This window comes from Siniperca chuatsi, linkage group LG6 (assembly GCF_020085105.1).
Source record: "Siniperca chuatsi isolate FFG_IHB_CAS linkage group LG6, ASM2008510v1, whole genome shotgun sequence".
NCBI lineage: Eukaryota > Metazoa > Chordata > Actinopteri > Centrarchiformes > Sinipercidae > Siniperca > Siniperca chuatsi.
In genome coordinates, this window is record NC_058047.1 from 23570222 (window position 1) to 23589436 (window position 19215).

The 19215-nt window shown below is 43.8% G+C and overlaps 1 protein-coding gene across 1 annotated transcript; it reads right to left on the reverse strand.

Annotated features, from left to right (window-relative positions):
- Positions 1-259: 259 nt before the first annotated feature.
- Positions 260-18121, reverse strand: pdgfra (platelet-derived growth factor receptor, alpha polypeptide). The gene is made up of 29 exons (XM_044199034.1): positions 17906-18121; positions 15528-15603; positions 15146-15427; positions 14403-14663; positions 13809-13948; positions 12771-12933; positions 12131-12323; positions 11886-12001; positions 11501-11797; positions 11145-11411; positions 10842-10972; positions 10535-10703; positions 10221-10410; positions 9943-10058; positions 9668-9794; positions 9344-9540; positions 8638-8732; positions 8027-8159; positions 7609-7713; positions 6539-6649; positions 5983-6136; positions 5212-5372; positions 4781-4896; positions 4055-4177; positions 3829-3940; positions 3640-3739; positions 3323-3428; positions 2314-2549; positions 260-2221 (listed from the first exon to the last, which is right to left on the reverse strand). The coding sequence occupies exons 2-29, from the start codon at positions 15583-15585 to the stop codon at positions 2074-2076; spliced, it is 4407 nt and encodes a 1468-aa protein (XP_044054969.1). The 5' UTR covers positions 15586-15603; positions 17906-18121; the 3' UTR covers positions 260-2073.
- Positions 18122-19215: the final 1094 nt, after the last annotated feature.

Below are 19215 nucleotides of genomic sequence, written 5' to 3' on the forward strand. Positions count from 1 at the left end.
ATTTACCAATATGTTATGTTGCCAAATATCCAAAATGAGTACCATTCATCCATGTTTTTTGTTCTCATTACTCTCGACCTGGAATGCTGCATCTTTTATTGCATCTAACATCCTTGAGGACAAAAAATGTACAAGTTTTTAATTTGGCCATTTTTCCCCATTCCACATAGACATGCACCCCATAAATCCTTTTCTACTACTTATGTTGTTGTTTCTGTGTGGTTGTGTAATTCTTTAAAATCAGAGAGAGCGGGAGGACTTTTTTTTTAACTTTATAAATCATTTATTGAAATATAAATCATCTGAATGTACATGATGTAAAATATTGAAACATAGTATTAAATCATCATATTGGGTGTGATTACCTATAATTACAGATACTGTACCGTCAACAACACACCATTCACCTGCGGCACAAACATTCACATCCACACTGTTTTAAACATCTAAAGCACAAAGCAAGACTTTTCTTTCTTTCTTTTTTTTTTTTTTAGCTCAGCCTGGCTAACTCTTCTGCAACATCCAAAACAAAATGGGAAAAAAAGGAAAGTGCAACAAGTGATTGCAGATTATATCGCAGTCAACAGAGAGAGGCAGAGGCAGTGGCATAGCTGGTACAGTAGCAGGAAGATACGGAGGATTACAGCGTTTACACATATTTGATGTATAACATCAGATCAACATGGATCTCTAGTCCATCTAGTGTCTTAGTATAACTAGAACCTGCTAATAGACTTCAGGACATTAGATAAAATATGAGACTGGAGGACACAACCTGCTTGTAAAGCACTGCTATTGGATATAATTAACTTCTTTTTTTTTGCCATACTGCCATGTTTACTGACATTATGAACTGGGTTTCTCTTTCATTCCTTTTATTTTACGTTCCTCATTTTTGTAGTAGCCAAATTGATTAATACTATCCATGTCATGCATTAAAAACATTCTAATCCACAAATATGGTCAAAGCTGTATGCTGTCCACTACGATGGCCAATGTTATTCCTATTGAGGAAAATATATTATATTTCCTTTGTTGTAATGGTTTCATCAAAAGCCTTGGCTTCGCTGGGGCGAATGAGGGTGAAGAAGCTTAATATGTGCTTACATAAAATACTGTTATCCCAATAACTCTCTCTTATAAAACAACTCTGGAGCTATTTACAATACAATCACGCTTTGTTTTTCAAAGCCCATATGACAAATATGACTGACGTCTTTATTGGGGATGAAATCTGAGAACATTATATTGTATTTGGGCAAAAGGTGAGACACTGCAAAGATGCATGCGACTCAAAACTCTATTCTCATAACCATTCAAACAGCTATGGTTGATATCTACTCGGTATTCACAAATAATACATGTTTACATAATGATGACGTAAAAAAATAACTTTGAATTACTGCACGTATTTAGCCATTGAAAACATTATATGGTCATATACAAAAAAAATGCACATAGTCCAGATTTTGTGCTTTTAAATCCGGGTATTGCTACTGATTGTGCCAGCATCAGGTGCTTCTCTTGCAGCAGGTGAGTGTGAAGTGAGTTTACCTGCCAATGCTGTTGCTAGTATTGGACTCATCTAGTTTAGTGCATCTGTAGTGGTTAAATATATCTCATATGAATGATATCCTGTGGTGTTCATTTAGAGTTGCTGACCAACATGTTGAACTCGTCCCTTCTTGCTTATATTGCTGTTAAAAGAATGCCCGATAGAATAAAGCTCTGCAAATTAAAATGACAATCTTTTATCTTGATAGGTCCGACACACAGGCTTGGTGGTTCTTTGAGTCCTTGATGTCACGTTTTCATCAATGCTCACTCACTCCTCCAGCCCAACAGGGGGCAGTGTCCAGGGAGGAGTGAAGGGCGTACCGTACTGTCACCACAGACTCATCCAGACAGTGAAGTGGTTTTGTTCAGTCCTCTGAACAGGCGGTCGAGGAGGAGGAATGGAGGGGCTTGAGGTTAGACAGCAGAGTCTTTGGTTGATTTACAAGTCTTTCTCTAGTTTCCTCTGTCCTTACACCCCATTTCCTTGGTGCTTCTGCTCTACAGGCTGGGCAGGTGTCACAGGAAGCTGTCCTCAACCAGGTCACTACAGTCCAGACACATCTCTTCCAGCAGCGTGATGTCCTCCAGAGTCTCGCCCTCGCGTTTAGCAAAAGTGGAGCTGCTGGAGCCCGTCTCAATTGCGCTCTCCTCAGACGTCTGAGAGCTGCAGGGGACACAAATAACACAGGTTAGTGCCATCTGTGGTGCAATATAGACAATGTAGAGTAGTAGAGGTAAATGTTTGGTTCCATTTACCCGTGTCTGTTCCTCTTTCCATATTCATCGTCAGATATAGGGTCCAGGTCGGGGAGGGGAATGATGTAGCCGCTGTCAGAGCTCAGCCGCTGCTCGTCAAAGCCGCTTTCCCTGTCCTTCAGCTTGCCCTGGTTCTTGTAGGTGATGCCAATGTACGCATCATCATTTTCCATGCACACCCGAGTCACAGCGGGGTGGTCACTTTTCAGGAAGTCATGGTTCACCCGCTCATAATGCTGCACAAGACAAACAGGTACGTTAAAATGAAATGCTGTTAGAAAGTGGAATCACAAACGACATGTCAACATTTGTGTTAATGTTTGCTGCACAGAAGTCATGATGATACAATGTGTAATTCTGTGTAAGCACAGAATTAATAAAGCGCAATAAAGCCACAGGAGAATTGTGGTATGAGTGTGATCACTAGTTGTGTTGCCAGCTGGATGGTGCGATCCAAACTGAAAATCACACAAGCCCGAGGTGCTAAAACATGAGTTGGTTCCTCCTCTGCCCCCAGTCATTAAAACTCTGTGAAGGAGGCAGAGGTAAAGCTGTTTTGATGTGCCATGTGTGGTGTGGAGTTTAATGGGGTAATTAAGGTTGGGTGGTGGAGGCGAGAACTGGAGCTGCGTCATTACCCAGACTTACGCCAGCCGCTCGGACATCCAGCTGCTGCATTTGCACTATAATCACTTGTAGGTTTCTGTTTTACAGAAACACTGAGAGCCTGCAGAAACACTGCTAATGCACTCTCAGGGGAAGTGGAAGGGATTTTAAATGAACAGCCTACTACTTTAAGAGTGTATTTAAATTATTTTCAACTTGTACTTTGCTTGGCAAAAAGTACAGGTTTGAAGCATGAGAGAGGACATTTGCAAAATGCAAAAAGAAAGAGGAACAGAATGTGCAGGTCCAACCATGGGGTCAAGAATGAGAGGTGGTAAACTAGAAAGCAGGCGTTAAGAATCCAAAGAGGTCTGGGGACGTGCGAGGTCACATGGAGACTCACCCTCTTGTAGCTGGAGGGCAGCAAACAAGCTACAGTATCACTCAGACCCAGGAAAGAAGGCCTCTTCTCCGGCTCACTGTTCCAGCACTTCATCATCATCTCATACCTGAAAAAGCAAAAGCAGGTGATGTTACCATAGAGAACTGTACGACCTGTCCTGTACCTTGCAATTTTGCCATGACTCTTGTCAGCCGCTGTATATCACAGTTCAGAAACAAACAGTTTACAGCCCAATGCATTCCTCATCTGACAGGATGTTAGGGAAGCTTTGTGTCATGCACAGCAACAGTATAGTCATCATGCAAATGATCACGTACACGTCGGGAGGTGCGTGCTCTGGTTTGGACATCCTGTATCCACTCTTGATCTTGTTGTAGAAGCTTGAATCCACGACCATCCCTGGGTATGGGGTGCCACCTTCAGACCGAAACAGATTCTCATGAGTTTGTGAACAAACTCCAGTCTCAAGTATTTCTTTTCTCTAATAGATGTTTGCAGGGGCTCACCTAAGGAGAATATCTCCCAGAGTAGGATGCCATAAGACCAAACATCACTAAGAGTGGTGTACAGGTTGTCAAAAATACTCTCTGGCGCCATCCACTTCACTGGCAGAAAAGTCTGTGTGATGGCAGGGAGGAAATGTTCAATCACACTTGCAAAACCACTGTGGAAAAGAATAATAAAGCAATGTTTTAGGCATAAAGTGATAGTCATGTATGGACAGAGACTTACGCTCCCTTTGGAGACATAGTTGTTGTCATGCATGATGTCTCGGGCCAGTCCAAAGTCACAGATCTTCACTATCTTGCCCTGAGAGAGGAGGACATTCCTGGCAGCAAGGTCCCGATGCACACACTGCAAACAGAGAGAGTAAGCAAAGGTGATTAGCAGTTCATCGCATCATACACAACTGTTTTCAATTCTTCAATTCAATGTTACATCCATTCCCAAACCAACATATTTCACTCCCACAGCTACTGACTGCATCTATTTCTGTATGTATTTCATTTCAGCTGAGTTCATTTTTAATGCAGTTTCATATTGCTTTATAAAGCGTGGTCTTTGTGTAAACATGCCAGTTGGAGGGATGGCTGTGACCACTGGATATTTAGGGATAATAACTATGAAGCTGAATGAATAGCCTCTGGCTGCAGCGTGTCCCTGCCTGGTAATTCTAGCCCTGGCTGTGCTGCTACTATATTCAGCCCCTGGTCTGTCTCCTGAGTGGGCTCAACAGCCTTCACGGCACAGCTTATCACAGAACTGCTGATTTCCTCAGTCCCCCTTGGCTGGCACAACTGTCATCATATAGGACACAGTTCAAAATCCACAACCAGTGGGAAGCAGGGGAATGCGGGGTTGCAGGACCTATGTGGTATGCAAACCCCAGCAGTACAAATACGTCTGTGGAAAAAAGATATGATTTTCATTCATCATCCCTCTGCGGGCAAAACTTACATTTTTGGAAGCCAGAAACTCCATGCCTTTGGCCACCTGGTAGGTAAAACTGAGCAGATCCGTGGTGGTGAGGCCCTCGTTCATGTCGTCTGACAGCAGGTCGTCCATCTCGCCCTCTGGTTTAGAAAACAGAAAACACCATGAGGCGGTCCACAAGTATATGTTCATCATGCATTGTAAATATAGTACTGGCTGCTCAAACCTGGCTTTTACTAATGGCAGGGAGAACCCGTGCATTATTATGCGTGTGCTACAATTATCCTCTCCATGTAATTACAGGGCTATACCAGTCCTAAATTCTGACAAGGGTGGACCCCTTAACCAACACTGACTCAAACACAGCACTAAAGCCAAGCAAGTACACACCAATAACTCAGAGGAGTGAGTGAAAAGGAGGACAGAGAGAAAAAGACGAAACTGTATGTGCGTACCACTTGATCCTTTCTGAGAGGGTGGGTGGTCATAGTTAGACCCCTGGATGTCTGAGTATTTAGAGGCATTGCTCATCTCCAGCATGGGCACATACTGAGTGTTGTCAGCCTGCTTCATATCCATATAGTCTCCTTTGCTCTCGAAAGACAGGATCACATAACTGTGTGCAAAGACAAGAGAGACACAAAGAAGGAATGCTGTTAGTGATGAGGCGAGGACAGGTTGTGGGAATATTGAGCCATATAAAGACATATGGTGATAATACATTATGTTATACATCTTATTCAGTCCCCTATTGTGTGTCCTTAAATCCTCTCAGTCCCTCTCTGGCCGGGGTTAGAGGAAGATGTGGTTGAGCCTAACATGGTAGCCAGGATTAAATCATGTTATGGTCAATTCGAGCGGTGGTCACTGTGAGTCATCCATCAACACAGATGAGCCTCGGAGGGAGAGAGAGGGCTGCTGTTTCACCATGCATGTCTGGGCGGACAGAATTAACAGGTACCTCCAATACAATGAAATTAGGATGAAAGCTGAGACCACTTCAGACTGCGATTTGATTAGGTGAAGACGCCAGACAATCTCCTCAACCTTGGAGAAAATGGCGATAGAGTTACCGTTCAATTTGCACCGTTAACTGTGCAAATTGTTGTGGCTGTAATATTTGGGAGTGGCAACTGAAGTGTATTTAAATGTGTGTGTTTTTGTCCTTGCCTTAACATTTTCCATGTAATTACATGTATGAAAGCTTAGAAACATATATGCAGTACCTCCTGCTGCTCTCATCTGCGGGGTTGATTCCAAAGATATCCAGCTCTTTTTTAGTTTTCTCTGGGTTCAGGCTGAGGAAGTTCTCCCTATTCTTATGCAGGTAGTTGACCAGGTCCCCGTAGAAGCAGTACTCTGTGATAATGTAGATAGGGCCTGGGAACAACACAGCAGATAAAGTTGTGCATCGGCGTCAGTCTGCAGGCTAATCTTATCAGAGGCTCGTAAAGGCTAAAAGCACAGTCAAGAGAGCAAGCTGGCACTTTCCCATAAAAAGCCTATTAAAATACCACACCAACCAAGAGCTGAGACAGGGCTGTCGATCTTTTTTGGCTGTTAGAGCTGTAAATGTGTACAAATGCCAAATCTGAATGGGTGTGTGTATGTGTGGGTATGTTTTTGGCAGCATGAACGTGGGCGTTATTATGTTTGTCTTTGTAAAGTGGTGACTAAATTGCAAGGGAGAGGCAACAATGGTTCAACTAAACTGCTATTATACAGTATGTATTTTCCTATGAATGAGTCTTTATATCTACAATTTGTGTGTGTATTATTCACCTGACTTGGTACACGCTCCCAGGAGGTTAACAATGTTGAGATGTGGTCCAAGATGAGTCATGATCTTCAGTTCAGACATCAGGGCCTGTTTCTCACTGGAGCGTGCCGTGGCTGAAAGAAGGTACAGCAACCATGAATATCATCACACATATTCAAACTATCAAGCCAGCGGACCACACATCAAGCCAAGACCTCTTTCATCTGATTTCTATAATTACTCGTTTTATCTGGTTGTAAAACAGTATCTTTATTATCCTTTAGATTCTTAAGTACCTTCCTTTCAATCACTTTTTCCACTTCTCCACCGTTGCCCACCAAAAGACTAAAGTTCTGCACCAGTTGAATAAAAACACTTGTCAGGTGAGGTGTTGCTACACTTTCATCCTTCAGCTTTTTCAGTCTTATTAATTTATGGTGGGAGTTTTCAAAACCCCCTAACAACACCTGTCTGCACCCCATTTAGCAATTTGGCATATGCCAAATTAGCTATTAGCAGTTCCTGTTTGAAATGTATTCATGGATGTACAGAAAACTATCACTGGATTACTTTGATACTGAAGAAAACTAAAAAATTTGGTGATTCTCAGGCAAGTTCTGGAGTTATAAGGAGCATCTTTTTTCTTTGATTTCTAAGCGGATTTATGGACATTTATTCGCAATGGATATCTGAGATAATGATATCCTCGGGAAGTGTCAGTGAATCTAAAGATATGTGTATCATGTCTGTGTGTTCAGATTTGACTGTTTTATGACTCCGATAATGAGTGTGATTTTTGGCGCGAATTGCAGCAATTGGGCGCTAAGGGTCTGAAAGTACCTTAATTGGCTACATATCACTGCTGTCTGTCAGAGCCTCTGCTGCTGCTCCCACTGCTGACTCTATTGATAAGTGGGCCAAATCAGCGAACCAAACTACAATAACTAACTTCCTGTTGTGCCTGTCACCCCTGAAAACCTCAGATTTGTAGTATATATGAGTTGCAGGAGTAATAACAGTTGCCCTCACCTAAGCTTTACTGGTATAAAGAAACATATCAGATGACTGTTAACAACATGGCTGTTAAACTCACGTTTCAGCATTTTCACTGCCACCTTCATGACAGGTTGGGAGCGGCTAAGTCCATAGGCGGTGCCCTCTACCACCTTCCCAAAGGCTCCAGAGCCCAGGATACGACCTGAGAAAAACACAGGAGTCATAAGATCAATTATCAACAAAGAATAACAACAGAACCTGCACAAACACAGACATACAAACACATCCATGCACTTTGGATGCCTCTGCTTTTTCATCTATGACTCTTTCAATGGCTGAATGTCCCCGTGATCACTGAGCCAGCAGACCCCTACTGCCCAAGCCAGATTAGCTTATAAAAGCCTCACTTCAAAGACAGTGTTAGACATCCTGACTGGAACATCCCTGCAGGGAGGCTGCAGAGCCACCGCCACAAGACTGCAGCTTTAACACATTGAAAATGACAGTCAGCTCACCGAGCACAAGTCTGTCACGGGGGAACTCCCATCTGGAGTCATACGGAAGCTGCATGGGATCCACGTAGATGTACTCGTGGCCGTCTGGGCTCACAGACTCTATGACCCTCCAGCGGATCTCATACCGTGGTTTCTGGGAGACAAAACACATATGAGAGCTGATTAATTAACCTTTGTAAAGTCAAGGCTGGGGATTGCTGGACTTGCTATTGGGTCTCATATTTGGCATTTGGGACAGTTTTACCATACTCAGTTGTTTTTAACAGCAATTTTCTTTGCCTTGCAAAGTACTCCCCCACATTTTATTTCTTCAGTATACTTTTGCTTTGGTTAGGAGCGTTGTTATTTGGTGATACCCAAATTAATTTGGCACCATGCACAATTGAAATTCAAAATACATATCTGCTCGTTAGCTGTCATAAACCACTAATATCATTAATTTTAATACTGCGGTCTTAATCTGAAAACATAAATCAGGAAAATTTAGGCTTGATTTTGCAAGGCTAATTTGCTCCAAAGTCATTTTACGAATACATAAACAAGTGAGACAGTAGAAGAATAGATGAGAGAGTGAATATGTGAGAATGAATGCAGAATGATGGCAGCAATACCTGTTTCCAGATAACAACCAAGACAATGAGTGAGATGATGACAATGACCAGGAGCACCAGCACAGCAGCAGCTACAGTCAGCTCTGGGTGAGGGCCTGTTCAGGAGGAGAGCCAGTGGACGCACATTTTAGATGGACAGCACATTGATCACATGTGTCAACATGTGTCTGTTATAATGACAAATGAAATGCTTACAATGAAATACTTTCTACGTATTGCATAAGAAATGTCGTCTGTCAGGCCTGAGAGACAATTAAATCCGCAGGGTGTCCAGATTACTAAAACCAAAAGGTATGCTGGGAAGATAACATGGAAGTGGGGGTGGGGGAGGGGTCCAGGCACTTGCTTAGGGCGAGTGGGCATGGGGGTAGGTGGAGAGGTTGGGGGTCTAAAGCTAAACCAAATGGCCAAACGATCTCTTGCTTCCTTGAATTAGCTGTCAGAATAAGAGCCCTTTCCTCATGGCTAAAGCACAGCCCCCTATGAGCTGTCTCACCGCAAACTCATCATCTGACAGCTGCTGCAACACTGACAGCACTACATTTGCACACAGTGACTTACAAAGCCTGTCACACTCTGAGTGTCAGAAATGGAAGGAACTTCAGAGGAAACAAGGTGGAAACAACAACATCATATGTCAATTTAAAAGCTGGGTAAAGTTACTTCAGAGGAAACAAACATTGGTGTAATGTGTGTGTGTTCTTACCACTGGACACCAGTTTGACCTCCCTGCTGACGGCGGCCATTTCGTTCCTGGCCAGGCAGCGCACCGCCAGTGTGTTTTCCAGATGGCCAAACAAGACCTGGCTCTCCAGGTTATTGTCCTCGTCAAAGTGCGAGTCCATTGTGATCTCCGTGGAGTTAGCGGGGAGGGACACCCAGGAAGACGAGTCATTGGCACAACTTCATGGGATCAAAGGAAGAGAGATATATAATCAATTAAAGTGTGTAGTGACTGCATGTATGTAGATTGAGAAGTCTGGAGGCATGCCTGTTGGATGAATGTTGTACTAAAGAGGACTGAACTTACTGTTTGATGTTCTTGCAGATGAACCACTCCACCACAGGAGTGGGCTGCCCTCTCGTAATGCACACCACAGACTGGCCTGTAGCTGAGCCATGGTGGATGTCCATCAGGTCCACAATGACTGCAGGAACTGTAACATAGTCCGACAGAAGGCGGTAAGCATAGCAAAGTGTGTGTAAATATGTAAGAAAAAGACTGTAACTGGGGCTGAAGGTTTGTGAGAGAGGTATCTAAAGAAATAAAGGGAATGAAGGGCTTGGGGCATTCCTCTCTCTGACCTTTGACCTCCAGGATCAATCCGACATAGCGACTTTGGTCTCCATTTTCTACTCGCATGGTGTAGTTCCCGCTGTCCTCCTCCTTGGCCCGGATCAGGGTAAGAATACTCATGTAGCTGCACAGAGCAATGAAACAAGAAACTGCTATAAACACACAGTCATAGAAGTTCACAGTCGCACTAAACCCTAATGACAGACCCAGGTAATGTGTGGGAATGTTCATTTTGAGCTTGTCATTAGCTCTGCTGTCATTAGTTGACTTTGTATGGTAGTGTCACCTGGTCTCGTTGAGCTGCCGGAGGCTTGTGGAGATCTCCGCTGTCACATCACTGAGTGGGACGCCGTCTTTGAGCCAAGTGACATGAGCACTGGGAAAGGAGCTAATTTCGGCCTTGAACTCCCGGACCTCATCCAGCTCTGCCGATTCATATTCTCCAAACTCCGGCTGGATGGACATAAACTCACTCGCTGTTAGAAAAGTGGAGAGGCCGACAGACAATCAGCAATCATTCATCACCTCAGGAAAGGCAGGAATTTATGAAATAATGCCACATGATATTTACTGTAAGTAAACAAAATACAGCTTTCATACCATAAACTCGAACAGCAAGTTGCTTTGTCTGGCTCTCATTACTAATAATATCAGTGATGGAGCAAGAGTAGATGCCGCTGTCTTTGGTTGAGGCCTGCGGGATCGTCAGGGTGTAAAGGATCTCCTGATCCCTCTTGTTTTCATGCACTGTTTTGATAGCACGATTAGCCTGTCAAACGAAAAGGAACATCGGGTACTTTGAGTTTCAAACTACCTTCCAATAGGATTTACTGTGAGGAGACTCACTCCTAAACACCTAATCAGTTTGAATAGTTTTTGTGCTGCATAGGATGACTTGTGCCCTCACCAGTTTGCCAGGGTATTTCCAGTGGTCTTCCAGAATCTCAGATCCCCGAGCCAGACAGGTGACTGTGATGGTGTCTCCCACCAGCAGAGCAGTCCGTCTGGCTGTCAGCTCAACATGCAGTGCAGCGCCACCTGAGATACAACAATTGACAAGGTCAAAATGCCTGTGGGAAGGCACAGATCCACCAAAGAAAACATGGAGCTGACAGATAAGCTTTGAAAAGTGAAACCCCTCTTTTTTTAAGTGATGCTACACACATCTACTGACACAGATTTACACGTTCACAGACACGTGAACACACACCTGTCCAGCCATGGACAATGTATTCCTCGCTGTAGTGTTCCTCTCCGTTTATGAGGGCCTTACAGACGTAGGTTCCAGCAGTGAATACTCCCAAAGCACCCCTCTTGCTGTCATAAAAACTAGGCACAGGGTGCTGGGTGTCAACGTTAACCAGGGTCACGTTGGCACTGGGATCAGACACTCGACACTGGATCTCCATCTCCTCGTGGTCAGACAGGACATGGTTGCCAAAAGGCACCGGTGATGGCACAAAAGGAACATCGGGATCTGAGTTGGAGTGAAATAAGTTTCTTAGAACAGATAATAAAGTCAAATAATAAAAACACACAAGCTGAAAGCTGCTCTGTACCCCATACCTGGCACATAGATGTAGATGCTGCTGTCCTCTGTATCCTCAGTGTTATTTCTACTGTAGAAGCATGTGTAGTAGCCAGTGTGCATTGCAGAAGAGTTGTCCACAGTGATGGTGGTGACAAACAGGCCGCTGTTGTCCTCCTGTGTTTTCTCGGGCACATAGAGCGGTGTATCCCAGGCTAGTTTTGCCTCCCCCCGACAGGTCAAGGTGAAAGGAGTGTGGAGGGGCACCACCATCTCCTCTACCTGTGGCAGCAGCACAGGGGCTGAGGATGGGGGGAACATCACTGCGGTGGGGGCTGAAAGAAAGACATGTACAGCGCTCAGTCATAGATCACAAATCCTCTATCTAACTATTCATTAATCCATCTACTGTATCTATCTTACCTTTCACTTTGAGGGTAAAGGAGAACTGTGCCGTGCGTGAGCCACTGAGGGCTGTGATGGTGTAATTCCCGTTGTCTTTCACCAGAGGCTGCCGTAATGTCAGAATGCTTTGATACCTGTGAGGAGCAAATTAGCAAATACTTTTGTCATTTAATTAAAGGAATAGTTGACAATTTGGGAAATACACTCATCTGCTTTCTTGCGGAGAGTTAATGAGAAGATCAATGCCACATTTTTATTCTCACCGATTCCCTTCAAGGTGACTAGTTTTGGTGAGGACGTAGTAGTTCTCTGGTATGGCTTTGCCGTCTTTCAGCCACATCACTTTGGGGGCCGGGTAGGCATCAATGAGGATGGTAAACTCTGTCTCCTCTAAAAGGTGGGCAAACTCCGTAGCTATAATCCCACTGTGGTCTAGTGCCACAAAGGAATTCTCCTCTAAAGTGAGAGACAGAAAAGAAGAAAAGAATAAGCAGGTGATCATGGATGTCAATGGATCAAGAAATGGATTCAGTGAGTAAAAACAGAGGGACAGTGGAGGAAGGCGAGGATTGAGTTGAAGGCAGAGTGACAGAGAGGGTTGAGGTGAAATGAAGGCCTGACACACATCTGCTGAAACCATCCCATAAAACACAGTCACTGATGTTAAAAGCAGAGGTGAAGCTTTACAGTCGGATGGTAGAAAATGACTTCCACACACCACTAAAAGCACCTTGTGCACATATGTGAAACCATGACAATTTTACCCAAATGATGATGAGGTTATTACATTTGGATTAAGTGGGTATAAGTCAGTGGTGTGAGTGCTTATTCACATTATTCCAGTTCTGCTGAGAACTCATTAAAAAGGTATCCAAAAACCTTTCTGAGCAGACAAAGACTTACCGAAGACGGTGACAGCCGCGCTGCTGACTCTGACCTCTCCGCTGATTTCGTGGGTGATGGAGCACTCGTAGGTGCCGCTGTCCTGAGAGGTGGCTTGTGGGATACTGAGGGTGTAGATGACCCGGTCAGGAAAAGTCTGCTTCATCTGAACTGCATTCACAGCCTATAAGAACAGAAGAACAATATGGGTTTGAGATCCAACTCACCGGAATTATTAAAAAAATCTTGGTAATAAGATATTTGAATTTTTTTAACTTTTTTAACTGTTTTCAGTTTTACAGGTACAATGTATGAGAATCGGTTTGTCGTGCTGCTGAAGGCTAATGGTTAAAACACTTGCTAGGCCACAGGAGATAAATCAGGATCACAGAGCTTTTTAAAAGCCTGTAATTGCAACTGAGACCAAAACCAGGAGTCAAGACTCCAGTGTTCCTACCCTCACTGTTTCTGGAAAAGGGCTTAGAGGAATCCCATGCAGAAAAACAGACAACGTGCTGTATAGATTAAGAATCTGAATATAAATATAAACAAACATAAATTGCACATGAGACTCTTTTGGATCCTCTCAGCTAACACTTCAAAAGCATTAAATGTTTATTTGGCTGTCATGTGCAGACAGCATCTGTCCTACATGTCTCAAGGTCACTGGGGTCAAAGGATTTACTATCCTTTTTTCTTCTTCTTTTGAACTGCCTGCTCCCCTCAAGCCGTTTGTCCTGAAGAGGAGCTATTTGGCTGGTCGTCCTCATAATGAAGACACAACATTCAGTCGCTGCTTTCCTAACACATACTTTGTAACCACTAAGGGCCGTCCTCAGAGCTATATTCCACTTGCCGCTGCTAGGTTTAGGTCCAAAACCATTACTCGCTAATTTAAGGCTTAGTGCTCCTGGGTAGGAAATGACATGGAAGTATGACAAGGGGTTGAAGGAAATAGGGCAAGAAGGCTGAGACGCTGAAGCTGATTATGGATGAAGCCATAAAGGAGACTACATTGAAATTTTAAAAAACACAGAAAGGAAAAGGATTGCATCTTGCCTGTTTTTTAGGATGGAGCCACTGCTGCTGAAAGCCCAGTCCAGTGGGAGCGATGCATGTGACGGTAAAAGGCTGCCCTGCTCTTACGGTCTCCTCACTGGCTTTTACTTCCACGTCAAAGTCCTCCATCGCCACAGGGGCTAGAGAGGCCACCAGAGAGCAGATATCAGCACCGTCATCTCACAGGTCCCAAGATAGTGACAACTTCATTACCATGAGCTCATTTATCACCGAGTGGTGGCTCAGTAGGTCTTCATTACTCACTCACACATGCATAGAGTGAAAACAGACGTATTAAGTCATCTCCCCCTGTGATAATGACATAATGCCATGGCTCTCATGCAGTGAGATCACCCTGAAGCCATCTCATGGTAAACAGACTTGGGGAGTGTTTCCAGCTGTGCAGTTTTTGAATCCTTATCCTATCACTTTAGTTTGAAAACACATACACAATATTAACTTGACTCGTACTCATTCTAAGTTGTTCGTTTCACAAAGAGAATACATATTTTAGAAAATATAACACCAAATCTATGAAATGTCCCTTTTCCCCAACACTGCATGGCCTCTATATGCACATTCGTCTTGACGTACCCTCAGTCTCCACAGTATAAATGACACTTCTGAATGTCTGGCTGTTCACAATGGTTTCACACTGGTACTGCCCAGGCAAGAGGTTTCCAAAGAAGCCCATCTTGTTGTCGTAGTATGCAGACATCTCCTCGCCACTGGAGACACTCCTCAGGATGACGTGAAAGTAGGGGTCAGACACGCGGCAGGAGATGGGGACTCCAGTTGTGTCCATGGGGACTATCAAGTTATCAGGCATCTCAGGGACAAATGGAGCCTGGGGATCTAGGTAAGGAAAGGAATGAGGTCGCACCATGTAGCCTAATGGGATTTGGCTTGATTGAAAAGCATCATTGTGATCCATTGTACTTCTACTTAATTTCATAGTGACTATATATAAAATGTTTTAGTGTACATTCCTTTAAAGCGAGACTATGTAACTATTGAAAGATGAAATAACACATTATTCTTCATACAAATGAAAAAGTAATAAAATGCACCCTTGCTCAATTTAATACACTCAGGGGTTTTTCTGCTACAGCCTTACTTGGCCTGCTATGACCAGCTTATGGTGGCTAATGTTAGCTTCTGTTAGCTTACTTTAGATAATGCTGTGTAACTGATACGACTGAGTTTTTGTGATTCTCTACTTGTGCTACTGTTACACTGTGTTTTAGCATTTACTACATGTTACTTGTGGCCACAGTGGCCACTCTATGAGAAAGTCTTGACATTTCCATACACAGTATGACTGCTGCCATATTCACCTGGGACAAAGACATATATTCCCGCCTCATTGTCTTCTTCCGGTCCACCCTCCTGGGTTTCATACGTACACATGTAATACCCGGTGTTTTCCACGGTTGCGTTGTAAATGAAGAGCGTCGCCGTGTAGTAACCTGGGTAAACGAAGGTGTTTTTCGGCAGGGGTTCAGACCAAACGACGTTTCTTTTACCAGTACAGCTTATGTTGAACACGGAGTTGGGCTGCAGGATGAACTCTTCTTCATTGGACACAATGGTAGGTGGCTGCGACAGTCCGGAGGTAACTGAGAAATAGTTTTGAAAACATTAGGCGAACTGTCAAAAAAAAAATGAGCACAAAACATCAAGAGTATGCAGATTACAACAGGCCTACAGCCTACTCACCTGAAACCAGCACCACCAAGATACCCCCAAAGACTACACACGTCTTTGCGTCATCCATGACTATGGATGTTCTGGCCTGTAAAGACAGAAGAGCGAGTTATTTAGTCAACTAGTAAAAGAAACACTTGGATTGTTTGGCCCTTCCTCGTAAGATATATTACCACTGTCTCTGCATTTTATCCAATTTTCACATAACTATTTGCTCTATAAATAAATTGCTTATTGACTTCTTAATGTCGTGTGTAGCCCGGCCTTTTTGCAGTTACCCTGCTTCCGGTAACATGCTCTTGGTATAATAACCCATCAAACACTTAGAGAGGGATCTATTGAACTTGACAGCAACGCTTGTGGTCTCCCACATGATCACTCCAGTAGGCCTACTGAAAAGGTAACAGTCTAAATTCGTCACTGGATTACTTTCATTATTTTTCGTAAAGTGAGGGTTAAGATAGCAAGACTGCCAATTCCAACTCTACAGGATGGAGAGGACAGACAGGGCGCGCCTCTCGCTGCAGCGCTGCGCTCCAAGTCCACATGAAGACTGTCGGCAGAGGGCGACACAGTCCACCTTTTGAGGGCACTAAACCTCCTTGGATCTCATCATCTTAAAGTGTTCCTTTTCGTCTGACTGAAGAAAATTTCCGCTTTTCATTGCTTTGACTAAAAACTGGGATTGCTAAGCCTTAAAATATATATATATATATATATATATATATATATATATATATATATATATATATATATATATATATAAAGCCTTGTTCTTGTCAACCATATTTTCAAACGAAATGTGTAAAGGACGCCTAATTAAGACATTCTCAAGTTTAGTCCAGACTCCTCACAACTCCTCACACAGATCCTGTCAGGTTTAGCTCTCCAGCGGTCATTCCCCTGGTCTCTCTGTCTGATGTTGGATCAGGGTTTTCATCAGGGGCCACACAGTTTGAGAGGCGTTTCTAAACATTTTAATTTCCATAAACCAGAGCTGTTCTTTCTAAAATCACCATCCAAATCAGCTCTAATCCCGGGGCTATTTAACTTAAAATTGTTTTTTAAATTTGATCTGTAGCTCCCTTTTCTCTTTCTAGCGTCCAGGACCCACTGTGGATAGTCTGTATCTTGCATGGACAGTGTCCCCAAACAATAAAACTTTTGGCCCTCGCATAGCTTCCTGTGGCTGGCCGCTCTGGCTCATCCGAAACGGGCTAAGTTATCCGTGGGCATCCTGGGCTCGTTTAACGCTATAATTAGTGGGCCCACTCCGCACAAAAGACAATATGCCTAATTCGTTTCGACGTGTTTCTGCACACGCCTTGTCTCAAACAATTTCAATAAGAGATGGTTTCCTTGGTTTGGCGAGGATCCTCCAGCCACTGACTCTAAGCCTGGAGGGGCAGTCAGACTGCTTCCCCCTCTCCCACCAAGCGACTCAACAAATGTGGCAGATAACAAATGCAAAGCTCTGCTGGGCTGGATACATTTGAGCAACAGCTGATAAGACTTGTCTGAACTTTCTGCCCTCCACGGATGGTGATATGGTTCCGTTGAATTCCGCGTCAAAAAGGTTGCTTTCCATGGAAATGATATGGAAAAGGAATCTGTCTTAAAAAAAACGACAATTGTGCAAAAAAAAGTTTTGAATAGGCTATTTTTTTGTGTCTAAATATTTGACCACAAGCAGTATGCAAAATCCCTTGGTGACACAGCGGGGTGGTTAATGAAGAATGCGTCGTGGCTCCAAAACACACTCAGTTCTTCTTTTCTCTCCTCTTGAATCCATTCAGCTGCAGCTCTGAAGCCTCAGACGGACTCATTCCAGTGCCTGCAGTGCCGATTTTCCATTTTAATTCCTCATTCCTCATCCCACGACCAGACGAGGAAAACAATGTGATGTACAATTTCCAATGTGTTTCCCATTAAATGCCAGGCAGCATCCCACAATGGTGCCTTCAGTCTTCGAGGTGACACCTCCAGCTGTGAGGCCGAAACCGAGCGCTTTTATCCAGCAGAGTCAGCGGCATCTCCCTGCTCGGCGTCCAGGGGTGAGGCCATATGGTGCACGGGGAACTGAAATCTAATCTAAAAAAAATATATATATATAATGCATTGCCTAATGCAGAAGTTGCATCCAACTTGCAGGGCAGCAGAGCGTTCCCATTTTAGTGAGTGAAACTTTTCAAGAAACTTTTCCAGAACAAAGGATAATCAAATAATTGGATAAACTAGCCTGCAATTAAACTCCTGTCAGACCTATAAAATATGATCTATGTTGGATTTCCCACGCTTTATTCCATTAAAAACAACACCCCAAACTTTTTTTTAAGAATAAGAAAAATTAGTTTCAATCATCTTTCGGATTCCAACAACCTTTCATTTACCTTTTTAGTAATCCCCTCTTTATATTCCTTTCGTGCAAGTATATCCACAGTGAATTGGTCGCTCCAAAAGGCGCAGTAAGGGTCCTTTGCAGCGGTTGTAATCCTCAGTGATCCTGCGCTGTGAGAGCATATGTGCGACCCTCCGTCCGCATCCGCGACCGTTCTCACAACTGCGCTCCAGCTAAGCGACCTGTAACTGATTCAATGTTACAGTCCACCCTCCGCCCCCTCCGAAAAATCATCTGGCTCAAAGTAAATAAGGCTCAGGAAATGACACCCCCCCTCTCTCTCCTCCCTGCTAGCGCTGGACCCCTTTTCAAAGTAAGAGTCTTTTTTTAAGGGGGTGCAGACGAATATCCCTGCCGACATGTATCTGGATACGAGAACTTTTGGAAGACAGAAGTAGGTCTGATGTGTTTTCGAGTAACTTATGTTGCATCTGATGATGTTTCACTGTCTGCTGTTCTTGTTTTGTTAGTGTCACTGTAAACGGGTCTTAGTCTACCAGTCGTTATCACCAGACTACAATACAAATTTGCACTTATTACTCAGTGAATGGACACTGTTCTTGTGCATCAGCCAGAAACTGGGAACAGTGGAGCGCGTCACTCATAGAGGGCGCTCCAACACCGCTATATCACAAGCCACAGCTTTCCCTCCCTCCCTCTCTCTCTCTCACACACACACACACACTCACAAACACATTCTCTCTCTCACACATACACACACACACACACACACTCACAGACACATTCTCTCTTCACACACACACACAAACACACACACATTTTATGAAAAGAAATGACACCATCAGGGCAGTTCTTCTTTTCAGCACCACGGAAAACTAATGGGACCCCTGTTTACCGGCACACATGCGTCAGCTGTTTACCGAGTCCTGAAGCATAGCCATTATTATTTTATTTTTTTTTTACCCCAGCTCCCTTACCCCGGGGCTCTCCTGACGGGCAACAGAAGAATAATGGGCCCCTATGAATCACCTATCTCTGGGTACAGAAGAAGGGCATCAGACCGATGTCTCAGAGCCCCGGGGCCGATGACACCCCCCCCCCCCTAGCTCCATGCAGCCGCTTGGCGCAATTGCTTCCACATGTTGCCGAAAAGAACAGTGTCCTTGTTCTGCAAACAAAGGCTCTCAACTTCGGAAGGCTTACCTCCAACCGGTTTGAGGTTCTCACTTCTGAGAACACTTTTCGCTTTAAAAAAAAACAAAAAAAAACAACTTTTGGTTTTGAATAAGTTCAATATGAAAAAGCTGCCACCAGAGTTGCTACTGCAACTAAATATCACTG

What these genes read in the sequence shown, in the direction of transcription:
- pdgfra (XM_044199034.1), bottom strand. Translation starts at nt 15,585, where the DNA reads ATGGATGACGCAAAGACGTGTGTAGTCTTTGGGGGTATCTTGGTGGTG. An exon ending in ACTTGCTGTTCGAGTTTATG is followed by an intron (nt 10,411 to 10,534) that starts GTATGAAAGCTG and finishes CTTTTCTAACAG; the next exon opens with CGAGTGAGTTTATGTCCATC. An exon ending in GAGCACGCACCTCCCGACGT is followed by an intron (nt 3,429 to 3,639) that starts GTACGTGATCAT and finishes TTGCTTTTTCAG; the next exon opens with GTATGAGATGATGATGAAGT.